This window comes from Strongylocentrotus purpuratus, unplaced genomic scaffold (genome assembly GCF_000002235.5).
Source record: "Strongylocentrotus purpuratus isolate Spur 01 unplaced genomic scaffold, Spur_5.0 spur5_contig_867, whole genome shotgun sequence".
NCBI classification, from domain to species: Eukaryota; Metazoa; Echinodermata; class Echinoidea; order Camarodonta; family Strongylocentrotidae; genus Strongylocentrotus; species Strongylocentrotus purpuratus.
Window position 1 is genome coordinate 2,343,486 of NW_022145576.1, and position 27,529 is coordinate 2,371,014.

At 37.5% G+C, this 27,529-nt stretch overlaps 2 protein-coding genes across 5 annotated transcripts; both read right to left on the minus strand.

The window, feature by feature from the left end:
- Nucleotides 1-249: 249 nt before the first annotated feature.
- LOC752762 (amyloid protein-binding protein 2) lies at nt 250-19,016 on the minus strand. The gene is made up of 11 exons (XM_030975551.1): nt 18,861-19,016; nt 17,223-17,311; nt 15,284-15,432; nt 9,977-10,100; nt 8,992-9,318; nt 8,403-8,508; nt 7,681-7,805; nt 6,968-7,053; nt 6,037-6,227; nt 5,176-5,341; nt 250-4,702 (listed from the first exon to the last, which is right to left on the minus strand). The coding sequence occupies exons 1-11, from the start codon at nt 18,999-19,001 to the stop codon at nt 4,464-4,466; spliced, it is 1,743 nt and encodes a 580-aa protein (XP_030831411.1). The 5' UTR covers nt 19,002-19,016; the 3' UTR covers nt 250-4,463.
- Nucleotides 19,017-22,558: 3,542 nt separating this feature from the next.
- On the minus strand, nt 22,559-27,507 carry LOC582388 (2',3'-cyclic-nucleotide 3'-phosphodiesterase). Of its 4 annotated transcripts, XM_011681047.2 has the most exons (4): nt 27,227-27,419; nt 26,853-26,971; nt 25,616-26,298; nt 22,559-24,364 (listed from the first exon to the last, which is right to left on the minus strand). In XM_011681047.2, the coding sequence occupies exons 2-4, from the start codon at nt 26,879-26,881 to the stop codon at nt 23,772-23,774; spliced, it is 1,305 nt and encodes a 434-aa protein (XP_011679349.1). In that variant the 5' UTR covers nt 26,882-26,971; nt 27,227-27,419; the 3' UTR covers nt 22,559-23,771. The 4 variants fall into 4 exon arrangements, with proteins under 4 accessions (XP_011679349.1, XP_011679351.1, XP_787433.3 ...); XM_011681049.2 differs by lacking the exons at nt 26,853-26,971; nt 27,227-27,419 and adding an exon at nt 27,420-27,507; XM_782340.5 differs by lacking the exon at nt 26,853-26,971 and having other exon boundaries at nt 27,227-27,427.
- Between the last annotated feature and the right edge of the window lie 22 nt (nt 27,508-27,529).

Genomic DNA, 27,529 nt, shown 5'->3' on the forward strand with positions numbered 1-27,529 from the left:
TCAATGCAAACTATTTTCCTATTTTTCCTATATTCAGCCATTTTTTATCTACAATGAGCTGTCAATTATGAACAACAAAGCAACATTTCCACTAAATTACAGCCAATCTCATTATAAAGAACATACCCTTTCAGGCATTTTTGCTTATTTATTTGAACAACAAACAAATGAATATGTATCTTTCATTAGAAGTGTTATGAAGAGAGTAAATAGGGCATTTTATACAAGAAGTATACTTCTTTTTCAGGGTGGGGGGGGGGGGGGGAGTGGGAGTGGTATACACAGAGAGGATAAGGTTTGAACACAATATATTACTGGAATACAGATTATAATAGAGCTATGCTTGCACAAGAATACAAGGTAAAAACTGTCTTAGCGGCCACCTCTCTTTAAAGGCCACCTGTCTATGGTGGCATGTATTTTGTCTCCCACAAGAAAGAAGTGGGTGTAGTAGAACCTGTCTAGAAAGGCCACTTGTTCTGCTTCCCTTGGGTGACCTTAATAGACAGGTTTGACTATAGTTTATACCCTGGTGGTAAAGAGTACAGGATTTCACAGAGTGGTCTTAAATAGTTAATTTAAAAAAAAAAAAGTCATAATGACTCTCTCCCAAAACTACATGAGATGCAATACGAAAATTAAATATCTATTCAGCTGATGCCCAACTCACAAATAAACTCATCTGAAAGATATTGGCAATTACTGATTCTAATTTTTCTATTATGTTACATCTGATGGGATATGCATGTACATGTATGTAACTAGTACATCAAACCTGGTCATCACTGTATAAAGATTAAAGAACATCTGTATACAGTGGTCACATAGTGTGCATTTACTTAAACTAGAAAGAAAGAAATATGTGTATAGATTTGTAGAACTAGGGCCCTAGGGTGGCCTTAATAGACAGGTTTGACCGCTACACATGAAGGGTCAGTGATTGTAGTAGCAGATAGTTTTCCCACCATAACAATCAGCAAATCAATACTTTTTAAATCCAAAATGCAAATTGTATACCTGTAGTCATCAATTTTAAGTCTCATATTTTGTGTTCTGAATTGCACTGATAACAAAAAGGAAAACAAAATGTTTAACAGATGAGAGAACCCATTTAGTTTTTGTGTATATTGCTTAAGACATTTATATTTACAAAGATGAGCATGAACTTACGAATGGTATTACCGGTAATGTAGATTTCTTAATGTTGCAAAATGCATTGTTACTGTCGATAGTGAATTCTTTGTTTGATTTGGACATGGATTATGATTTAAAGGAATAACAATGGATTTGGGGGAAAATTTCACTTTTGACTTGGCCCTATATTCAAGTGTACTGCACTCTCGAGGATTACTACATAACATTACAAATTGGACATTATTGTAAAGGGGAATAAACAGGATGTTCAATGATAACAATGTCAAATATGATAACATTGTATAAACAAGAAATATATCAATGCTAAAACTTTAATTGCAGAAAATGTTTGATGAGTTTATAAATAAATAATAGCAGCTAAATGCTTTTTTGCTCATGCTATGTGTCCATTTTCACGATGACTTTAATATGCCTCACAGATTAACAGAAGATTTATCATCCATCTACTTTCATTAAATAAACTAAAACTAAAATATGTAGATACGACAAGAATACGCTTTTAAAAAAGTTTGTGCAACTTTCTGCACCTTTCACCCCTAACTGGCCTTAGGTGTTCCAATGTACTTGTAAATGATCTGGGCCCATTGCATAAAACTTACCATTGATGGTAACTTTGCCATCAACATTACAGTGTAACTACCGGTACTATTTGCAACATCACTCAATATCCAATGTAATTAAAGTTTCCATGGAAATTAACATCAATGGTATTTAATGTTTCATGCAACGAGGCCCTGATTACACAAGTGTACAGAGTACCCTTTGCAAAATTCAAACACGTTATGCTTGACAGTGAAAATGGGTCATTGGGCATTTAAAACAAAATATAATTTGCACAAAATGGACTTATGTTTGATTTGTTGGCCAAATGTGTTCCACCTTGCAACATCTTCAATGGTGTTCATGGTGTCTTGATTACAGATCCAGAAATGAAATCACTTGATTTTTAAAAATCTGATGAAAATATAGGGCTTTTTGTCCATTTTAACACCTTTTTCATTCAATTTCATACATTTTTCATTCAATTTTGTCCCTAAAACATCCCAAACTTGCTAATCTTATAGGTAGTTTCGTCTTTGGTCAATCATTTTCGAAGTCCAATCAAGTGTTTAAACTAATTGGCCATTGACCCAAAATGACTAAATCAACCTTGCCATTTGCACAATCCCTTATTTCCAGTACGAAATTGAAGTGCACAAAGATTAATTTGAATGAAAAAAAGTGTTAAAATGGACAGAAAATCCTATAATCATGATGATAATTAAGAAAAACGGTGTCTAAATTGAAAGTGATTCAATTCTGCATGTGTACCAGGCTTTCATGAAGCGACAACACTATAAAACCTGCATCAAAGAACTTTGATATGAAGAAAAAGCCATTATAACCAATATACACTGGCTTCACTAAGCTCACTCATATCAGCCTTAACTCATATCCTGCCATACGGCCGCATGCACGCTACCGTTATAGTGCTTTGTACACGCGAACACGATATCGATTGGCTGCTTAATTCACACTAGCGAGCCACAGCTTAGCTGCTTAATGCATGCATTCTCGCATTTGCAATAGCTGTTATTGTTCATGCTCATTGTAATGTGCTGAGTGCTTCGCACGCACCATCAGATTATCTCAAAATAAACTTGGCACAGGGGGGATTTGTGGTTTGGCACAATGGGGATTAGCCCTGTGGCACTGGGCTGTATTCATTACGGCAGGATAAGAGTTAAAGACAGTAACTCCACATATCTGTATGTACATGAAAGTAAATATCTTCCTTCCTCGGAACAAAAAGACACTGGTTGAATGTGATCGTCTAACCTACCCTGGAATAACTTGATCATGCATATTTACCAAAGTGGTTTACAGCTTCACTGGTAATTCAAAGAAATGGGAATGAATGAGAAGGTGCTTACTTTTGATATCCTTCACATACAATAAACACATGGTGTTGTACACTGCAGTCTGCAGATACATGGAGCGCAGGTACAAGCTTTGGAGTGTTCTTTCCAAATGCCAAACAGCAAATCCTGAACAGTAGAACTCTCTGGAGATTAGTTGCTCTTAATAATAATAATAATATTCTGGCTTGCCCGCACACAATGTATGCACTTTCTCCACTCCCTGGGGAACATTCCAACAAGATCTACTAAGCTCAGAAATTCCTAAGCATACCACATTGGCTTGCGCATCCTACCCGGTACCCATTTAACACCTGGGTGGAGAGTGGCAAATGTAGATCGATGTCTTGCCAAAGGACATTAGTGGCGCAGCGGGACTCGAATCGCTGACCTTGTGATCGACAAACCGGTGATGTATCCACTCGACCACAACACCTCTTGAGCATGAGCATGAGGCAATCTTGTCAGATGTTTAGTTGGTTTTCCCCAAGGATTTGTTGATCTTGAAGAACTCCCGATGACCTTCTTGCAGGTCAGTCAGTTGCGCAGGTAATCAAGGATATCCACACATCATTGAGGGATAATCAATCTTGAAGTACGTACAAATGATCTCTTTGGGTAATGAGTTCTGTTCTACAATAGCCAAAGTAATCAAGGATATCCACAGAGCTGTTGAGGTATAGTCAATCTTGAAGGACTTGACAACAATCTCTGTGGTGGAAAATGCTGTCATAGAGTTGGTCAGGTATTGGGGGATTTATGTTCAGTCCATTTTAAAGAACCAATTAATGATCTCCTTGAAGGTGAGTTCTATCCTGCAGTTGGCAAGTTATTCAAAAATATTCACAGAGACTTTAAGGAACAGTCAATCTTGAAGAACTTCTCATGGACCTCTTAATTAGTGAGTTCTGTCCTGCAGCCTGTCAGGTGTTCAAGGGCAGGGGGTTAATCAATCTTGAAGAACTTATCAATGATCTCCTTCATAGTGAGTTCCGTCCTGCAGCTGGTCATGTGTTCAAGAGCAGGGGGTTAATCAATCTTGAAGAACTTATCAATGATCTCCTTCGTAGTGAGTTCCGTCCTGCAGCTGGTCAGGTGTTCAAGGACAGGGGGGTAATCAATCTTGAAGAACTTATCAATGATCTCCTTCGTAGTGAGTTCCGTCCTGCAGCTGGTCAGGTGTTCAAGGACAGGGGGGTAATCAATCTTAAAGAACTTATCAATGATCTCCTTCGTAGTGAGTTCTGTCCTGCAGCTGGTCAGGGGGTGAATCAATCTTGAAGAACTTATCAATGATCTCCTTCGTAGTGAGTTCCGTCCTGCAGCTGGTCAGGTGTTCAAGGGCAGGGGGTTGATCTCCTTCGTAGTGAGTTCCGTCCTGCAGCTGGTCAGGTGTCCAAGAGCAGGGTGTTAATCAATCTTGAAGAACTTATCAATGATCTCCTTCGTAGTGAGTTCCGTCCTGCAGTTTGCGAGGTATTCCAGGATGTCCACAGGACTGCTGTTCCCGTCGCGGATGTTGTTCCAATGGTTGAGGATGTCCTGGAACTCAAACATGCGAGCATGGTTGGAGGTGTTGTAGTACAGGCTGATCAGTCCCCTGTAGTCGTACTCCAGGCCACTGTAGCCTGAGCCAAACAGCTTCTTGCCTGAGGTATAAAAAAGACACACATACAATGTATATTACATTCAGGTTTGACTTAGAATGCCTAAAGTCCTAGGCAATACGAGCTGGTGTGTATATTCCCTGAGTAGGTATTTGCGCATCGCAAACCATGAGTTATTAAAACAACATGGCACAGTCATCCGGGTACTTTTTCACAAGAGATACTGTTTTGAAATTTCATGGTACTTTTGGGCAAACCATAAGATACATCAAGTTTTCTTGTTTGCTCAAAACCCTTAATACAAATGATATTTCACAATTCTTCCTTGAGATCAACTATAAAAGGAGGAAAATGTCCTAGGACCCTTTTCACAAAACCTTTTTTCAATGACAAATGACAAAAATCAGTGATAAATCTGTTGATAACCAAGCAGGAGCAAGGATTTCAGAAGCTTATAACAAAAACTGTCATTTGTCACTGATGACAAGTTTTGTGAAATGCCCCCCTGAACTCACCTATTTCAATGGATCGGAGATAGAGTTTCTCAGCCTGGTGATAAAGCTTCATGTCATAGTTATAGAGAGAGGCTAGGTGACCCACAGACAGCGCTACCTCGTAGTCTTCTTCACCCAGGAGTTTCTCCTTGATTTCTATCGCCCTCACATGCATCTCCTCAGCCATCTGATATGAGGGTACGAGAGAATGTAAAAAATTAAACACTTAAAGCCCCACTGAACTGCTTGTAGCTACTTGCTCCCTCTATATAAAAAACAATGCCTACTTGGTGCATGTTGGTCCCCCATGATCCTCTTTTTCTTATGTTAATTAAGAGCTGAGTTGATGAGATAGCCTCCTGTCAGTGGCCTCGCTGGATGGTCTTATCCCTCCTGTCCACACTAGTACAGGCGGCCTTTAATATGACTTGTTCCCTCTCATTAACCATAAGTGCTTTACATGGCTTTATCATCATGTTTTACTTCTCCTTTGGTTTATATATCTTTTAAATGATTTTATCTTCAGCTTGAAACACAAATCATTATGTTAAATACAATATCAATGCATTTTGGATGAATTGAAACGGTTCATTTCTTCTCTTTCTCCTAACATTATACATCATAGCTTTTCCTTGGTTAAATCCGTAAGTTTCTTTATTTCAATCACACTCTTTCTTTTTCACTGATTTAAAATGGGCACTCTCTTATAAATCTTCTTTTTTTTTGGGGGGGGGGGGTGGGGAGGGGGCAATACAATCAACACATCCTATTTATCTTACATCTTAACAAAGACAAAAGTTTAATATAAAAAGACAACTAAAAATCAAGCACAACCGGGTATAAAGTCAGCTTAAGGAAATGGAAGTTACAAAAAATGTGCACCTTGAATTTTCTCATTGATTGGTATAGCCTTCCAAGGTTCCCATAATGCTTAGCGGTCTGAACGTTGAACTCTCCGAAGGCCTGCTTGGCAAGATTGAGCGACGATTGGTGGAGGTCGTGGGCCTCTTGGAGTAGTTTAGTCTCGATGTCCTTATCGTGGGAGTCGATCGCTATCTCCTCTAGAATGAGCGCTGATGGTAATAAAAACAAGACACAAGATTATAGTATTGGGACTCAAGTGCAAAGAAAAGAGGTTGACTAGAGAGCTCGACTAGCGGTTAACTAGAGGTCAAATAATGGTCAAGACTGAGTGAGGCTGGGAGCTCACATGCCTGGTAGAGTAGCTTGGTCTCAATATCCTTGTGTATACCTATCTCAAAACAAAGTGCTAAAGGTCAGCAAAATATACACCATTAATTGCTCTGTGCTTTTGCAAAAATCATAAGACAGAAGACATCAAATCCAGAGTTCCATTGTCGCAGATATTCAAGTTTGAAACAGACACAAGCAAACATTTCAAATTTTGATTGAAGAAGACATTCCTTTGTGCAATGGTGCTCAAGCTCTACAAATAAGCTGTGGCTGTGCTTATGGTTAAAATTCCAATTTAATTATTTACTTGAAGTTTCAGAGGTACAGTACAGTGTATTACAATGTTAGTACTGAAAGTTCTTCCCCAAAGGGACTTGTAGGTTTGCATTTGAAATACCACTGATATATCTGGATAAGTTTATATCTGCATATTGATTATTGTACATGCACATGAAAATGAATATCTCCTACAGTGTAGATACTAGATTTTCAGAACAATCCAGGAATGAATCATAACAATAGAGAAAACTTGAAAATGTTTAATTAATCAATGTAAACTTGGGATTAAACCCAATGAAGCATTTGTTAAATGTAAAATAAAGTTGTCTTAAAAACCCACCTTTGACTCTCCTAGAGGACGCCAGCAGGAGATGATTTTCAGGTAAGATTTGGGTGATGATACTGATTGCTTTCTCTGCATGCTCCCTAGTCATGGATAAAAGACAAAATACCAATGCATTTTAATAGACATTGGCATCAATGTTTCTCTATCAACATGTGGTTTGAAACAATCCCTATGTTGTAACTGTATCAATATAATCGTGTCCAAAATAGTTATGATTTTCTGGGGCCTGGAGAAGATGAGCAATATAAGTTTTATATTTACAAAAGTGATGCACCATTTACATGTATTTAGACAAATTCAGCTACAGCTTTGGTTCAGAATCTCAGAGAAAGTGCACAATGAGAGGGATAATCAGTTTTGAAAGAACAGAAGCATTCTACATTTTCATTTCTTCATACAAGTGACTGTCAGCAGGAGGCCAGCTGACAATGGCACTAATTCTGTCTAAATACCCATATCCGGATCCTCGGAAGGGCTGAAGTATCACCTTCGAAAATGATACATATATATATATATATATATATATATATATATATATATATGTATTTCAGAAAAATGCTACATAGACAGCATTCTTCTTCAATAACCTAATTAACAAATGTTGTAAAAATAAGCCTACTTTCCGGATTCTAAAATGAATTAGGGGGTCCTATATCTGTGTTTCTTGCTTGTAATGATGAATTGTTTTTGAGTTTGTTGCTACTCACTTTGCGTCATCAAACTTGCCATAGCTGTATTGATGTACATAGGATGCATAGGCTAGGTCTTCATGGGCTACTGCTACATGGAGGTTCCTACCTCCAAACGCTGATAACCGGATGTCCAACGCTTGCTGAAAAATGACAGGTGGCAAAGAAATACAATATTAGGTATATAGCTCTTTATGAAAGGGGACTGAAAACTGTTTGACAAATAATAATTGAAGTCTCTATTTTCAATGATGGAGTGGAATTTATAATCACTATTTTCATGTAAAAAATTGGCAACTTCTTGATGTTTGGTAATTTTTGGGAAGGGACTGAAAACTGGTTGACAAATAATAAGTGAAGTCTCTTAAATTGGCAATGATGGAGTGGGATTTATAATCACTATCTTCATGTACAAAATTGGCAACTTCTTGATGTTTGGTAAATTTTGGGAGGGGACTGAAAACTGGTTGACAAATAATAAGTGAAGTCTCTTAAATTGGCAATGCTGGAGTGGAATTTATAATCACTATTTTCATGTACAAAATTGGCAACTTCTTCATGTTTGGTAAATTGTATTCACACTGGTTCATTTGGTATACATTTATATTTTGTTTAAACCATGAAAGAGTAGAATATAAAAATAATTGATGACAATTGGAGGAGAAAAAGCTAAAAGATTCAGACCTTTAGAAACCTCTAAACTGCTTTGGTCAAACAAAAAATCGTTGTATATGACTTACCTGATACACTGCTGTTGACTGGCATATCGAGTCTACATTGAGCAAATAGAAGCCAAAGTCTAAGAGAACATCTGAATACTTGGGATGTCTTACTCCAAAATGTTCCCTGAAAAGAAAAATTGAATAAAAATAATGACATCTGAAGAGGTGCCGTGGTCTAGTAAATACGTCACCAGACTGTGAATCGCATGGTTCGCAGTTCAAGTCCCGCCATGGCACTAATGTCCTTTGGCAAAACTAAATTTACATTTGCCACTTTCCACCCAGGTGAAGTAAACAGGTACCTGGTTGGTAGAAATTCCTTGAATGCTTTAGCTTTGGAGTAAATGAAACGATCAAGACTTTCAATTTTGCCCCAGATTCATGAAGGTTCCATGCCGCAGAATAGTGAATCGCGACTGATACAACACTGATTTTTTTTTTTTGCAATGTGTAAAAGTTTTTCTTGCCACAAATGGCAGGCATGATTAATACCGTGATAGTCTCTGATTTCAAGAAGAGGATCTTCCCCACACATTTTTTATTGCAAGTAATTTGAGATGGAATAACTGTACATAAATATAAGGTATAAAAAAAAAAGAGCATCCACCTGACGAGACACACTGCATGCTTGATGAGCAAGTCCGCCTTCTTGAACTCCCTCTTGACCACGCACGCCTTGGCCGCCTGGCGTAGAATATCTATAACGCATCGTACGGGTAGGCGGGGCGAGATGGAACGCAGGGATGCCTGGCACGACTTGTACGCCTCGTCGTAGTGGCTCTTGGAGAAGAGGAGCGAGCACATCTCGCCGTGAAGTGCAGCCTCGTTGACGGTCACACCCATCTCCTTGAGGTCCTCCAGGAGCTTCCGAGCAGAGTTGTAAGAGTCCTCAGCCTGGCTGTACTTGCAATTGGCATTCCGGACGTGTATTAACCTGAGTATTGCAAGATGAACAACATGTTGAAGTATTATTTGATGCAGATCTATAATAAATTGAAATAAATAGTAGTACTCTTCTTATCAAGTGTAACTTTCTCACACTATACTGCTTTTAGTCTTAATTTGGAGGAAGATTTTTTTTCTTCACATGACCAATAAGGAAGAGGAAACTCTAAATTGTCCACAGACAAAACCCAATATGGCATACCTCAAATACTTATCAAGCCCCAACCTCCCCAACAAAAAAAGAAGAAGAAGAAGAATACAAATAGGTCTTCTAATTGTGCCCCCAATACATAATATCAAGATGACCTTCATGATTTTTTTTTCTTCAATACATTTATTTACATATTATTTTAATTTATTTTCATTAACAATATTATTATTATATTTTATTGTTATCATTTATTATTATCATTTGTTGTTGTTGTTGTTGTTTTGTTTTGTGTTTGTTTTGTTGTTTGTTTGTTGTTTTTTGTTGTTTGTTGTGTTGTTTTTTTTTGTTTGTTTTTTTGTTTTTTTGGGGGGGGTTGCTTTTCGACTTGTGCCCCCTGCCAGAGAATCCTAAATATATCATTCATATGTTCCCTTTATGAATTGTGAGATCTAAATACTTTGCATTTATATCACAAAACACATTACACGTTACTAACCTTGTTGTGCATTCAAATGCTCGTATCACCCTCTGCTGATCTGACTCTGGTTTACATAGTCTCAAGCATGCCTCGTAAACCTTCTCAGCATTACAGAACCAGCCTGCCTCGGAGAGAAATCCCCCTATGAAGAGAAAGATGACAAGAAATCAATTACATGATAGTACATATACTTATGCCGTGGCATTGAATATCATGGATATGTTGCTCCCTCCCCCCCCCCCCCCCCCCCCCCCCAGAGCCTTAAAGTAAAGTCTGTGTGGTTATACCAATGAGAAGCTACACATATAATATCTTAATTACATGAAGCCAAATAAAGACAGAAACATTTGAAAGCTAACAAACTTTGACATATGAAATGGAATCATATAACACCTCTAATTTTTTCTAGATACAATAATCTGAGGGCCTCCTAACACAGAGGACCTCCTTAAACACAGAATGTACAATGAATGAGGACAGGGGGAGGAGGAGGGGGCAGTGAATTCAATCAAAATAAGTTCAAGTAATAAATTACAATGTGATTAGTGTTCCCTTTTCACTCAAATTTATTTTGAGTATGCTACTGGATATTGGATAACCCCAATTCCAAGATTTTCAGTCAGGGAGATCTAAATGTACATGTACATGCCGTAATTCAGAGAAAGTACATGTATCTCCGGGGAAAGAGCATCTATCATAATTCATATAATAGATATTTAGATTTCATAGAAATATACAACATGTTTTGTCAAGGAGATCTTCATGTACTGTAATACTTGGGGCCATTATTTACCATGCCGTACACAATCTTTCCTTCTTTCCTTCTCTTTTATGCCCATAAAAATCATCAAGCTCTCTTCTATCCAATTCTCAAATCTTGCTATTTTTTGCAAAATCTTTTTTCTTCTTGCACGCAATAATGTATGCCCTGCATTATAATCTGATCTGTAGGATCACAGTATCTGTTTATTACTGATCTTTAGACAACAAAAACAACAAATCTGTAGAAATATTCTGTTAAAAATACCAATAAGAGTTAAGATGGGAAGTACCCCGTGACAATGATGACATACATGTAATCATCCAGATAATTAAATCATCTGTGACAAATTTGTTATGTTTTTCATTTATGAGGTTACAACTCTCATTAAAAAAAAAGTTGTATGCCAACCTAAGCACTTGTATCACTCTCAAGGACAATTAAGCATCAATTAAATACAAGAGGGGAAAGTACATTTATATCTGGGGAAAGAACATAGATTTCAAAGAAATAGTCATGTAAAAGACATGCATACAAACTTGCAGATGCATGAGGATTGAAACCAAGACTAATATCTCCAAGATAATGTATATTCACACCTTAGGGCTGGTTCATTAATTAAAAGAAGTTAGGATAGATACTAGGGGAATATTATGACCATCATACAGACTAAACACTCATCATTAATAATATTACATGACTGGCAATTATTTGACAAAAACTTTCATCCAATTAATAAAAATTAATGAAAGGGGAAGTCCATCCTCACACCACGTGAAATCAGGGTGAATTGACCAGGATGCAAGAGTTACATGTATCTCTAATTAGTCTAATATATTGTATAATCACACCTTAATGCTGGTCCATCAGTTAGAAAAGATATTAGGGGAATATTATGTTCACCATACAGGCTAAAAATGTAACATTAATATTACATGACAAAAATGGCATTTATTTGACAAAAATTTCAATCTCATGAAAATTACTTTCCTGGAAGGGAAATAGTCCATTTTAATACCATGTGAAAAAGGGGTGAAATGATGGCTTACAAAGAAAACTGACCAAAATGCAAGATTGTGTCTGCAGAAACAAAAAAATAGTGAGTAGACTTAACATTGATTTATCATATTTATATTGGCCACCAAAAAACCCATTGCAAACACTATATTCATATTCCTTATACCCTGTACCAGAATATTATCCTGTGGACTGTTCTTGTTTACAACCTACTAGCCAGTCAAAAACCCATGGATTATACGCATCATTAAAGACTTCCCCCACACATTGTGGTTAAACAATGGCAAGGTTTGACAGACTCCATCTCCTTCATCTATCGCAATTTCTCTTACTCCCCCTACAGCCCACCCCTTCCTTCTCCCCCCCCCCCCCCCCACATTTTCTTTTTTTTTTATATCCCTCTCCCTGGCCTCCCTGCCCCTCCCTGCCCCTCTCTCCCTTTGAATATCCCTCTTCCTGCCCCCCCCCCCCAAACCCCTTCTCTCTCTCTCTCTCTCTCTCTCTCTCTCTCTCTCTCTCTTCTCTCTCCCCCCTTTTAAATCCCACTCCCTGCCCTCTTTCACTATTTCTTTCCATCATTAAAGACTTCCCCCATACTGTACATTGTGGTTTAATCAGGGAGATGTCAGTTACATCTCCCTGGTTTAATAACACAATCGCATAAAACAGGGATGCCAGCTAGAATTGATCAAAGGGCCTGAACATCACCTGGAATGAGCTAGTTTGTACACAAAATAGCCTGAACTATGGCCTGAAAATAACTTGCCAGGGCCTGAATTCAGGCAATTGCCTGAAAACTGGCATCCCTGATAAAAATGGGTCGGACACAGACAGACTTCATCATGTTCATGATCCCTTGGCCCCCACAGATCAAAATCCCTCCCACTAACATGTTGGCAAGCACTCTTTTGTTTCTCTCCCTCTAAATCTCTTTCATTTGCTCCCTGTGTATCATTTTTATCTCCCTTTCCTGCTATGTCTGTCAACTCAGTTCTTTCTATTTAGCCTTTTAGGATACACATTCATTCCCTTCTGTTTATAATGCGGAGTGTAGAAGGACCCATTTTATGTACAACATAAAACCTATTTGTTTTGGGAACAGAATGTGAATATCTGCCATCATTACATCTCTTCTTGCTGTGCTAGTTTTTTTCTCTAGATTAATCACCTCCCCCAAAAAAATCTTTAAATCCTTTTCTAACAAGAGGGGTAGATTAGCCCTTTCAACAAGAGTTAGTTTCTTAGGTTTTTTTTTTCAACATTGGCAATTGGCATTTGGGGAAGCACAGATAAGGAAAGACAATACATTGAAAAATTATATTTGTTATGCCATTCATATTTCTGCTATTCATGAGGGAACATTAACATATTTCCCATTCATTTGTTATGACCAAGTGTGGGCGTTATTTTTTGCACAATCACTGCAGGGATTTATGATCCGGCAGACAGATGTTCCAGAGTATACCCTGCCATTTAATACTGCACAGATGGTGTGAGGGGATTACATTACAGTTATGAGAATGTATGGCTAAACATTATTCCAATACCATAGTTTTGTAAGCTGATCTCTCAAAATATTTTCCTGTACATTGAGCCATGTTGCAATACCGTTGATGACTGACAAAATATTATGAATGACTGCACAGTCACATTTAAGTGTAGTATAACAGAGTTTTATCTCTTTGGAGGGTATACAGTTTTGCTTGTAACAGATATCCTTTGTGCAAAGATGCATCTCGATGTGCAATACGTGCATCTTGATTAGCCTAAAAATACTCAATCAGCAATTCTTGATCAAAGAATCCAGGCCATAGTCTGAATGAAATCTGTGTCATCTTCTATGTAAGTGAAACAAATCAAATAGTGAGGAACAAACACAAGTGCTCAGGCAGATTCCTCTCCAAACCATACGCATACAAGTACATGTAGGCTGCAAGCGTTGGGCAAAAATTGACCAATTACTTGTCCTAATTTAGATATGTTATGATTTTTACTTACATAAAAGTTTATACCTCCCCTGAGCTTGATATTCCCCATCTCCATTAGCCAGAGTCTAACCATCCCGCTCACTCAAGGTATTACATGTACATGTACCTAGAATATTTAGCTCCAGCTATAAGAAAGGGCTTCACACTAACCCTTTTTTGAAGGGGGTCTGAATTGTACATTTTAGAATTTGTATGCATGAATTCTATGTAAAAATTCCAAAATTGGACTTCGGTTTTGGGCACCCTCTACAAGAGTATGATAGTCAGACAGCAACTTTAATGTCAAGTAAGCCTGCTGTCTAGTAAGCTAGCAGGCTGTGTCACAAACAAGCTTTACTTTAATTGGGATAGAATACGGTATCCAACAAAATTAACTCACAAAGTATGGAATTCTGTTGTGTCCCTAGATGTAAGGTAGCAAAGATTTTGGTCACACCAACAGTGCAAAAATAATTCATCAGGATTTGTAACAGTGAAATTTTCTCACTGATTTCAACTAGTGCTGTAATCAAATGTTTAACCATCCGGTATCCGACCGCCCATGGCGGATTCCGTTTTCAATTGGACGGTTTCGTTTTCCCGTTTTTTTTTTGTTTTGTTTTTTTTGTTTGATTTATGCCCCTCCACCTGGCACTATGCCTGGCAATATCTCCCAGCTCAGTAATCTGTGTGTTGACTCACCACTAGAACAACACTCCAATTTGTCTGTCATCTTGGTTTGAAAGTAATCTTTGTAATAGATCTCAATATGTAGTTTATAATAATAATTCCTCAATTTTTTTTTATAACAAATGGTGTACCACAACTTAACCACAAGGTTGTATCCTAGGTACCCTTCTGTTTTTAATTTACATTAATGATCTTACACATTCTTCTAAAAACGACATTGTTACTATCATTTATGACAAGTTCACAAGCACAAATCGGCGCCTTCAAATGCACCTCGCAGTTAAATAAAAGTCCTTCCCGCTTTTTCACACGGACCTGGCTTACTGCCGACAGAGTCGGTAAAAAAAAATTAAAAAATAAATAAAAAAAAAAAAAGATTTTTTAATTTTTTTTTTTTATTTTTTTTTTAAAATCGTTTAACCGAAAACCGTCCGGTTTTGACTGGCGGTTAAACGGAATTGGAGATATCCGTGATGTTACAGCACTAATTTCAACTGAGCTATTCAGTTTTCCAAGAGAATTTTTTTTTTAAGCTATCAGGAGATAAATCACTCTCGAATCCTGTTAAATTTTGCACTGTCTGACTTGCCTGCTAAGGATTTACATTAATAAATCCCACATGCTTAGCGGCTAGAGAATTATACTCCACTCAAGGCTTGTTCAGATCAAATGCAGTAAACTGCTGCATGTTTTTTATGTGTCAATGAATGCATGCAACTTAGATCATACACATATTCATTGAGCTCTATGTATAATAAATATACGATACAGAAATGTGAAGTGTATTACGTTCTACGTTGTCATGAAAGTGGTTTACTGCGGCATACCTGAACAAGCCACAAGGTTCAATGGTAAAAATTCATCTAGGATAACCAAGATTTCTGTGCCTACCTAGCGAGAACCCAAGTTGGACTGTCCGACTGATCCTGTCCTGGTTCTGTTCCTCTATCGATGCATGTGTAGCGTAGGAGTCTGCAAGGACAGTAGCCACCTTGACACCATGGTCCATCAAGGCTTGGAAACAGTGGTGAAGTAAGTGTCTGCAAGTAAAAGTACAAAGAGGAGGGTAAATTATTCTACAAGGACACTACATGTAGATGAATTTACTTGATAGACCAGTTTACTAACATATTCAAATTTTGTGCATACCATTTAAAATAAAGGTTGTTCTCACTATGAATATAACGGACAAAGAAAGCGGACAAAATATACAGTTTCTCAGGTAAACAAAGGAACATCCCTTCACTGCTATTATGTAAAAAGATGAATATGCATGTGACACCTGTTCTACACATTTTTACATAATAGCAGTGAAGGAATGTTCCTTTGTCTACCTGAGGAACTGTATATTTTGTCCGCTTTCTTTGTCAGTCATGTTCATAGTGTCTTAACATATAAGCTTGCCCGAGGTGTGCCCGACACAGCAACGTGTAATGTACGCAGACTGGATTCCAGGTATTTCAGTTCATTCATTAATAACAGGTTAATGGAATACCTTGTCACTAGGTCTGAGGAAAGAAATTTGAATATTTTAGTAAACCAGTCTATAGTATTAGCCTTCATTCATATTAGCTTTCACACCTGACAGGTGCGCCCAGCAATATACCAGTTCGTAGATACAGTCTGAGCATGTGCGGATAAAGGTCACTTGAACAAAATTGTAAAACCCACTGAGACTAATACTGGATACATGCTCACGAAAGTTATGTAATCATTATTCATGCATGCACCTGTGATACATTCTATTGAACACAGGTGGAAGTAATCTTTTCAAGAGGGCAAACAAAGAATCACTCCATGACTTTTGCTGTGATTATTCCAAAAGGTACAAAGTTGGATTTATCTATGTTTAAAAGATATGGGGATATTTGGGGTCATATGACCCATGTGCTAACTACGAACTGGTCTATGGGGGAGGTTAGCACCACTAGCGTCACAATTGCCGCGCTAACCCTACTCGGGAGCAGGGCCAGCTAAGCCCGGGAACTTGCGATGCTAACCTCCTTTTGAAAAACCAAGTGTGAACACAGAAGACAGCCCGGGAACTTGCAGGGATAAAAACCCTTAGCCACAAAAAATATCAGGTGTGAAGACGGTATTAGTCAATCTTTTTTCTTCCTTTCTTCCTTTCTAGGCCCGCTAAGCTAAAACATAAATAGCTAAATAGAAATGACTGAATTTGTAAAGTCACATTGTATGACAACGAAGCCTCCCTGTTAACTTACATGTAGCTGGTCTACAAAAAATACTGACGACAAACAAACAATGTTTATAATTCTATACTAAACAACAACATTGCTACACAGTAGACAGCATGTACAACATATCGTCGGCCGGCTGGCAGAAGGGCGTTAGCGCGCGAGCAACTCAAAAACTACTTTTGGAATTATTCGCATTTAAAGATTTGTTTTAAATTTAAATTGCTTTCCGTCCAGAAAATTGGTTTAAAACTTAAAAGACTAATATATTTGTTTTTTAAAAGTTTGAGGCGATTTAGTGCTAATGCCCTTCTGCTTAATGCTTCATTTTTTTTACCTGAAATTCAAGCTAACACCCTTCGGCCTGCCAAGGGACGATATGTACCGAGACATATTTCCATATTAATGGCCACAAATTTAGTGAAAAATATACTGTGAAGAAAGATGAATATTTAATAAACTATATTATCAGCACATATAGTTTTTACAAAGTTCTGAAACAAATGAACTAATACCCCTGTATTATAAATTTCTATTTATGGGCAAATGGCTTATCTCATACAGTAGATAATACATTTTTCACAACTCATTACATCTCACGTTTGACGTTTGACCTTTAACCTTTGACTCACCTTTTGTCATTTACTCGTAGGACCTTTGCAAAGATGTCCAGTTCGCAAAACTCCATTCCAAGTTGACATAGTCTTCCTTGTTTGTACAGCTAAAGTAATTCAGAATAATGGAGAATAAAATAGATTAAAAAAGGGGGATTACATTGGAGAGTTCATAAGGATTATTTTGGCATGCTCTTCTACATGTGCAGTATGTACACAAAAACAGGTTGTATTAAAAAAAAGATAAATGCCACTGCGTCCCCTATATATGCCTCCATCCTAAATTCAGAATAGGAAATGGATGAAATTATTCATGATATATCACAATGAAAACAAAATGTCTATAATCAAATGTCAACTGACGCCTATGATGTTGACCTACAACATGTACTAGCCCGAAAATGCAATTGGATCATCTCCCTACAGTAATACTGTTTAGATATTGCGATAGCAAGGCTAAAAAGTTAAAAACCTGTAATTTCGCATACTGTATGGACCTCTGTGACCTTTGACCTTCTAACCTTACATCTAAGGAGACTGTCTTCATATATGTTAATACACTTTCTCATGGGATTCATGGCAAACTGCTGCACAATACATACCGTAAAGTTAGCGACTGTAATCTTAGTTTACGGTAGCCAATTTAACACACGCGTGCCCGCACATGCAATTGCATGTGCAGCATGAGAAAGTGTATAGATCTTTATAATATAAGTCTTTGTTTTAAGCGAAATACTTCAAAGAAGATAAGAAAATTGACACGTAACATGCAGGTAAGAAACATAACTTTTAAATCATGACCATTATTTGAACAATTGATGAAGATTTAGTTGATCGTTGGTATGTTTTAGTAGGGTTTCACAGTCTGGATATGATTGTGAACTAGCGCTGGAACTAGTAAACTGTGCATGTCATTACGAACTCGTAGCTCGTCCAAAGTTTTTCTGTTATAATCATTTTGCCTTCGGCGTAGACTAGAAGGAATGAGACCCGGCTGCAAGATTTTCTTCATGGATGTCGATCTTGACCCATAATTTCCTGAAAAGGGACCATTAAATGGATTCAAGTAGTCAAGTTGGTAAGTGGAACCGAAGTAGTTAAGCATTTAACTAATTTAGGACTTTAAATGCATCGGATACGCATTCGGTAAAATATCAAAATTAGGGAGTAAGTTTGGCCAAGTTTTGTGTAACGTTTCTTTACACAAACGCGCGTCCACTACAGCATATTATAGGGCTGTTCTGTCTCTAAAGAGAGAGCCGACCTTACCCAAATCAGAGGCTAATTACGAACGAAAGAGACAGAAAAATTCGGTCTAAGTTAGACTCTAGTACTGATGCAGTGATGATGGACATTCTCTTTTCCCAGTGTCATAACTTATAACATAGGCAAGCAAGGTAATGAACCATGCATACACACGCCCTGAGAGACAACATCAAAATAGAGCACGTCACCAAAACAATTGCTTCATTAACATTGCCTGATTGCCAATATTACTCATTCATCATTGCTCTCTACGATCGAGGCAGGTCGACCTGATAGGCCTACTGCACATACGATTTCAGCTCCATCATTCAACAAGCTCAGCTCAAACCTCTTCTGAACAGCTGCGAAATAAACAAAGTTTGAGGCGAAATTTTACGACTAAAAACTTACTTTGTAATAAATGTCGAACTGTATATTCTCAGGTAAAGGTCTCAGCTCTTTTCTGTGTCTTGAATAAGTAGAAACAACGGCAGAAATAGCGGCATTGTAAAGGGTTTCAGGGACCCACTGCAGCTCACTGGCAACCGCCATGTTTACTTCTGGATATTTGGCATTTAATCGCTAGATCTAGACGTAATGAAAGGCGTTTTGTTTTGTTAATGCAGGGTTTCATTAGCTATGTTCCAATTCATTTGTTTTGAGGGTTCACTTTCTACTAGATACAGGTTACACAATCCTTCGTATTAGTTTTTAAATTTCAATTGTGCTTTATTATCATAATATACAACCCTGTGTATTAATTTAATTCCTCTACCAACTGAATTGCAACTACATTTTTGATTGGGAAATAGGAAGTTTACATTTGGAGACTTGAGAGAAACAAATTGCAACATGCACACAAAATAGAGACAAATATGTAATATTTCAGATTTTGGTCTATATTCTCAATGTGTTGTATTTTGGGTTTATCTAGGCCTTAAAACAATAATTTGCAGATCATCTGGGGAGGGGGAGGGGTATTGGGGTATAGGATGGATGCACCTATCTCTGTTCCTGGTGGGGCCCAAATAAAAGTATAGGTCCAGTGAAGAATTAATGAATATTTGTTATAAGCATGATCTGAATTTTTTCAACTTGCTCATAAGCTGACCCCAGCACGATTTCTTCATTCAATAATTAATTTGTTATGATTTTTTGTTGTCACTTCCATGTAAAATCATTTATTTTTTACAAGTTGAATTGAAAATATAAGAGAAAATTTAAACAAATAAATTGGCGAAAGTTTCATCAAAATTGAAGAAAGAATAAGAAAGTTACATAATTTTTAAGCTTTGCATAATTTCATGGAACGGTGATATGTATCACATAGGCTGTATGCAAATTAGTGAGTTGTTGATGATGTTGATGATAAACAAAATATGGATAATAGTTTTGTAATCTTCTCTTTATTCATTCAATTCAACTTACCTCTTGACTTGACTTTTTATTGAATCTATAGGCCCACCTGTAATCCAAATTGTGTGCAGGCCTTCCAAAAGTCAAGGAGGTTAGGAAATCTATTATTTCCAATAGTTAAAAGACTTGGGAAGTTTTCAGAAGAAGTCCATTCGGGAGAAAAAAGATCAAAAAGTGAAACAGATCAATAATTTAAGCTTAACCGAGGAAAATACAATAGAGAACAAAATAAGAGTTGTTTGCTAGGAAAATATAGTAGCAAATATCTGTAGCGTGTAGATTAAAAATCAATACATTACTTACAGATCCTTGGTAAAAATCTTTCCACAAACTTTACTATTTTTTCTGCTTTTGTTATAACTAACTCGATACCAGGGTGGACTCCCCCGAGGAGCAGTTTTAGGGGGCTTGGGGCACCCCCCCAAAAAAAAAAAAAAAAAAATATATATATATATATATATATATATATATATATATATAAAATTAAAAAACATTAAATAAATCAAATTAGAAAATAAACAAACAGAAGTCCTCACTTTCCTTCATAAAATAGCTCTAAAATAAAGAATGGAAATAGAAATAATTTTTAATTGTACATCTTTCTAGAAGGCAATGATTCAATGATCAAATTATCTGGATTTATATAGCGCTTAATACGGAATACCTTCTCTAAGCGCTTTACAGATATTATTACTAGATCCGGTCATCAGATTTATTCACGCACAATGTTCACCATCTCCACCCCCTGGGGAGTATTCCTACCATATGGTCATCGTGAGGGCATAGGAAATTACTAAAACAAATGCTTTAGTCATCCTATGGGGTCTCCATTTCTCTCTTGGGTATCATGTGATAAATTGTAGATTAATTTTTCCTCACATACATACAGGGGCGTACGCAGGATTTTTTCAAAGGGGGGGTTTTAAAATCTGGCCCAAAATTTTTTGCTCCCGAAAATTTGAAAATCGCGCCGGCAGAAAAGTCGCTCAGTGGGGGGGGGGGGGGGGGGGGGGGGGGGGTAAGCGGACACTTTTTTTTTTTTTTTGGTCTCGAAATTTGAAAATTTGACATTTTTTTTCTTGGGGGGGGGGGGAGGTAAGGTCACTTAACGTTAGCCGTGGGCATAATTTTTTTTTTTTTTTTTTTTTTTAATTAAAAAAAAAACACAAAGGGGGGGGTTTTAGTTTTTTTTAGGGGGGTTTACACACATAAAAATTCCAAAGGGGGGGTTTGAACCCCCCCCCCCCCCTGCGTACGCCCCTGCATACATATATAATACATCCCCACACACTCTCTCACAGAAAGTTTTAATTGAAGTGAATCAGCATGGAAAACCATATTCCAGCTGTAAAAAAATAATTTCAGATAAATTACCACAACCACAACCAGTTACAAACACTGCACTCATTTTTTCGAGATTCACACACAAAGACAAACATCCACAGAAGTTGGAACTACTAAGTCGTCGTCTGTGAATAATACTCTTTCATTTTTGGTTCTGATTTTTTTTTTTTTTTTTTTTTATGTAGCATTAATAGAATGGCAAGGAAAACAAAAGTAGATGTACCATGAATTACATTCATGTGCTCACAAATTTTCTTAAGAAAAAAATGCAACCAGTCATTATATATACCGGTATAGGGTGATAATCTTTAAAAACAAGATCAATCATTTTGTAAGCTAGCCCATAAAATACAATTCAAATACTTTCATATATACAAAATCATTACTTACAACATTTCCAGTCCTATACCGTATCTGCATGTTACATTTTTAGATGTCAATCAGGCTAAGTGAAGCTAATTTTCTGAGTATGTGCACTAAAAATACTAAAATTGTTGAAAATTATACAAAAGTCATCAAAGGATTTTTTAGTGTAGGTCTTGGCTTTCCAAAATGTGTTACATTTTTCCCGGCCCCTCCACTCCGGGGTCGGAGGGACCGCATGCGTGTTCCCAAAGTGTCCGGTAAAGGGGTACTTTTCACGCACCAAACCCCGGCTCGTACGTAGTACACAAAAATCCGGCCCGTATTGACTTTACACACCGGACTTAGGGGGATGTTTTCAAAAGGAGGGAACATGCATAGCCTACGCGTACCCTAAAAAACAGTGGGGGGCCCGGGACATTTTTATTATCTGTCCTATATTCTTCAAACTATTACAAATCTCTTCCTACTACACTAAAATCAACTTGTTATCAAGTTTAGAAGATAGATCTGTTATAATTAAGCTCATCATAGGGCAACACATTGAAGCTGTTTGTGGGAGATCATGTCCACAAATGCTTCAAGGTACATACAAGCATTGGCAACTTACATTGGAATACCGTATCTTGAAATATCAGATAGAAGGTAACATTGTCAAACCTTTAAAACGATGAACTGAAGAACTCTCTGCCCGAGCGTAGTTTATTGCACAGCGCCATCTCATGGTCAACTTGCCAACAGTGCACGCCCCAATACCTAATTCCCACTTAATTCGCAGACACAGCTAGCTGGATGCGAGAACCAACAGTGTGGCTAGGGAAGAAGCGAGTAATGGGACCATCACGCTACAGCTGACCTGAGATGATGCTAGAGGGGATTTTGGGTGACTGCTTTTAGGAGAGTATGGCTTTAAATATTTTGGAGTGGGGAAATCAGATTTCCTACCACACTATTAAAGACATCACACATACTTAGGACATATAGCATACAGGCTAACTTTTTAGTTCTCCAAAATGTCTCGATGAAAATATCTGGTAAACTTAAATACATGTACCGGTATGTGTCAGAATGAATGATGCAAAGAAGAGACCAACCTATACAAAACTATATGTTATCAGTGCATTTCCTTTGCTTAATTCAAGCTATTTTCACTGAAGTTATGAAATACTTACAATTCAAGAGTAACAACAACAAAGCAAATAACAGTTGTAACCATTACATTTGGTTGAAACTTAGAAGCAGCATTTTCATACATTTAGAATAAATAATTGTGCTTTTGAAGCTAAACGTAATATTTTCTCAGGCTTTTGAAGCTCTTTCTTTTAAAAAATAAAACATATATTTGTACAAACATTCTCACTAGTGTCATGATGTTTATAAAGGTAGACTTTATAATACATGCTTATCTACAAGAAAAGCAGAAAGTACATTATGATGAAACTGATATTCTTTTACCTAAAATTAGTAGATGACATCTTTTAACACCTACTGCAATGGTAATATTCTTGATGGTGAATAACTCAAAGATACAGACATTTCTTAGTACAGTATATGAACATGGTTGAAGATGAATGTTATTAAAAACAGTAAATTAGAACTTCTAAGAAAGAAGAATCCTGTTTGTCAGCTAAATTCATGCATGATCCTTCCATCTAGAAGCTTTCCAAGAACAGGTAGGGATTACCATATTCTCATTCTACACTATTATGTACATGTACATGTTAAATGCTACAAATAAGTAAATATATTTCTAAAACTTCAGCAAAACAATATGACCAAGGCTGTATAAAGTCAACTAAATGCATGGTTTTTGTTGAAGTAGCTGTGATGTAATATATTCATACATTAACACAACTGACAATCAATAAACAGCTTGTATTTCTGATTGATATGAACAAAAATTGCTGCTAATATTGTACAACTTTGTTTGGCCATCATTTGTATACCATAATTTTGATTTTTGAAAAGACCTTGAGAAGAAAAAAGAAGTTATTATAAATGGCCTGAATTAGCATCATTTTGTAGCAATTTTATCAAATCTGTATTTGGAAGGTTAGAACACAATCAAAAGCAAAATTTTGATATTTACTCATCTTTTGGTGTCACATGCACCTACAAATAATCACTGTACATATACATGTATTGAAAATGTTTTGAAATGAAGAATTGTGTTTGTCACGATTAACAATGATTACATATTTAGAAATATCCTGCAAAAAGAGCTTCAGTTGAACAAGCTTCATCAAAGTACACCATCCAGTTTCCCTCCCCATACCCGACGGCTGTGGCATCCTCTAATGCTATTACAATGTGGCTCCTCTTCATCCGAACCGCTTCTTGTTCCATCTTGATGATCTCTTCCAGGTCTAGACCGGTCTGGACAGCTTCCACACCGGGACCGCTACCCAAACTGAAGTGGGCGCGGCTCCCTGTCCCACAGGTTGGAGACAGATGGGTTATGATGCACTCATCGTCACACGGCCCAGACTTCTCCCCCGCAGCCAGATCACATGTTTCCTCTGCTCCGCCCTCGGCAACCTCGTTAACCTCATCCTGTGGCCACAGGAGGAGCTCTTCATCGTCAAGTTTTAGTCGCAGACCTAGGGATCGTGGGGTCACCAGAAGACCGATGACCTTGATGGTGAACGCTTTGCCGTTGTCTGCTTTGACCCGTTCTTGGGTAGCGTAGGCCTCTGATTGGCTGACCTCGCCGTAGTTGCTGTAGAAGGCTGTGCAGTGAAGCATCACAGGACCAACGGTGTAGTTCTCAGTTGAGAAGTAATTCTCTGGATCTATAGGTTAAAGAAAATTGTGGACAAATACATGAAATTTAATGATGTATCAAGTGTAGGTTATGTGATGAAGACAATCATGTTGGAAAAGTTAAATGCGTACAAATGATAGTTTAAGTATTTATCCATCTCCTAAAATTGGTAAGTGTTTGTCAGCAATCAGGCTCATGTACGCTTCATGATAAGCACACTAACATTAGCAAATTTCCTAAAAAATGTAAAACTTTCTTTACTTGTATGAGGCTAGTTATGAAGCTATCAAAGAACGAAAGGATAAATAAATACAGACAATCACAAATTAGGGATATAGCGGTTGGTTATACCTAATTAGCCTGAAGAAAAAAAACACAGACATGTTAAAGGCCCTCCATGTATAATTCTCTACAATTTTGTTATAACTAAAACCGAAACAAGAGAGTGACATGCAGATCCAGAAACAAAACAACTGGAAACTAGAATCATCAACAAATGGAGGTCCTAGAAAACAGTACTCCATACTTCTTTTCTGGGGATCCAGAATAAAATACTGTGGGTCTGAGTGCCTCAGGCATGTCTGAAACAGTTTGGGATTTTGAGGGTCATGGGGAAAATTTTGGGTCAAAATTGGGGATCCATAAATATATACATGTATGAGACCCTTGTCATTGTCGAGCCCTGCATAATAGGTGATTTTATATCCCACATACTAAGAATCTTGCTCTACGATTGGATGTAAAGTAAATCACGTGAGAAAAGATAGTTCGCCCATTATTGACGGGAGAAGCAAAAAGTTTGTTACACTGTGTAGATAGTACTACTATCTACACAGTGCAATGCACTTTCATCGAAGATAGAGGTACTATCTACAAAGGGCAATGCACTTTCACTGAAGATTATCCAAACGCGCACTAAAACAGGCGTAATTAAGCGCGCATTACCAATGAGCACAATTAAAGAAAACACATGCGCGCACCTTACCCTCAAGGGATTGGATTAAACTTAAACTTTTTGGTGTGAATTTGGGCCTAGGTGTCTTTTATGTAGATGCATACACGTCCTTTTCTTTTTGATATTAAATTGTTTTAGATGTGGAAAAGCAAATAATCACCTTTTGGTTTTCACGCGATGGCAAACTATCACTTCCTCGTCGATCAGAATATATACGCTATCTTTCCTCAGCTTTGCTTCGGAAAGATAGCTACATCCAGATCGCCTCGGAAGTGATAGTTTGTCCCATCACCTTCACCAACAGTAATTATTTGCTTACTATACCTGGTGTTTTGCCACTAGCATCTGGTAGCAGATGCTTTGTAAACTCTTCTCTGAACTCCCTCTTGCTTAGACACCTCTCATAAAATGTTTCCCCAGTACCCCTCATAGTCTCTGAATCGGTTTTGTTGACAAACCAGCCATAAAAGAGAGGGTATATTGGTTCCTGGAACTTCTCAAGTTTCCTCTGGATATCCTCAAGAGGGAAACCTCTGGACGACCTCTTGACCAACTCTTGAGCATCAAGAATCCAACTTGTCTGGGGCACTACGAGAACGTCCACATAGTCGAACTCGTGTCCAATGCCACTGTAATTTTTCACTGACAAGAGTGAGGCATTTGTGTTGTCCACAATGACAATGGGATAGGCTTCCTTGCAGGCGTCCTTGACACACTGCTGGCAGTCAGTGTGGGCCTTCTTGAGCATCTCCCTAGAGAAAGGAGGCTTTTCGCCTTGAGGAATGTGTTCCTCAGCAGAGCAGATGGCGACTTTCAAAGGATACTTCTCGGAGATCGCTGTAGCCAGGGACGATTTACCACTCCCTGGTGGGCCACGAAGTAAGAGCAGTGTCTTCGACTCTCCCACGTACTCAACTGTCTTGGTATCATTCAGGAAAGGAAAGTCCAGGGACGGTTCCATGATGACTTGGTCTTCCGTTGCCATTATTTCCTTCTCTTCTGTACTTCTGTAATAAAAGTTAAACAAAATAAGAATATGGTCTAGTCTGATGACTTGAAAAAATCTTAATTGAAAAGGAAAAGTATTTCTAAAACATGTAATTTATATGTTCAAATGTAAATAAAAATTGGTATCCCAAATAGAAGAAAGTCTCCTATATCGGCCATGCGCCTCTATACTGCTGTACAGCCAGGATACATGGGGTACAGACTTGTATTTCTCCATCCACGTTCCAGTGAAAGTAATTTTTACTAGACAGATATCCAGTTTATCTTTACCGCAAGGCTTGCATTTCTAATAAAAATGGTTTTCACATTGACTTACATGTACTTTGCCTTCATCAAAATCAAAATCAAATGATATTGCAAATCAAGCTCAGTCAGATCATGACATACATGTATGTGTCACTGTCAGAACATAGACAAGAAAAATCTAACAGATGTTAATTGAAATGATTTTTAAAAGAGGGAACATTGGCATATAAAAAGCAATTAACACAAAAACAATATACAATATAGTAACCAGATAAGACAGAGTCTGCAAAAAATGTAGAACACTCACTCTAGTTTCACACCAAAAACACTACCCATTCTTGGTTTTGACAGATCAACACCTCGTCATAGAATCTCAAATTCAAGTCAAAGCTCTAGCTCCTGACCATGTACAGAGACCACTCCCAACTTGAATTAATAACAAAGAATGAATTCAATTTAACTTACCCTAATCTATAATCACACAGAACTTAATTAGTTTCTGTTCATTATTTATTTCCTTATTACTATTTTTAGACCTCAAGCGATTTGTTATTGCTATATTGGACCAGCTCAGAACCGTGACCGTATGGTACGTCTCACATTTCATTTGTGTACAGTATTCAGTTATACTGACTGATTGGGCTTGGCATTAATGAACGTGATACATGTACATGTACATACCGAACCCTGGGAATTCCCAAAAGATCCCAAATGAAAGCAATTGCCATCCAAGTAAATATCAACATCGCTTTTTTGCCTGGTTGAAGGGCCAAGGTGAATTTGCCAAGGCCAAGCCTCAATTGTGTGGCAGCAGCCCAGCGCTTTCCTATAAACTTTAATAAATCTAGACTTTAGTTTTGTTGATGAACTTTACCAAACACAGTCAGCTGACCAGAATATCAGGTGACACATATTGACGAATCCGCCCATTATACGTCCACTACTGCATTGCATTTCGCATGCGCGGTACAGTGCTAGTAGTGC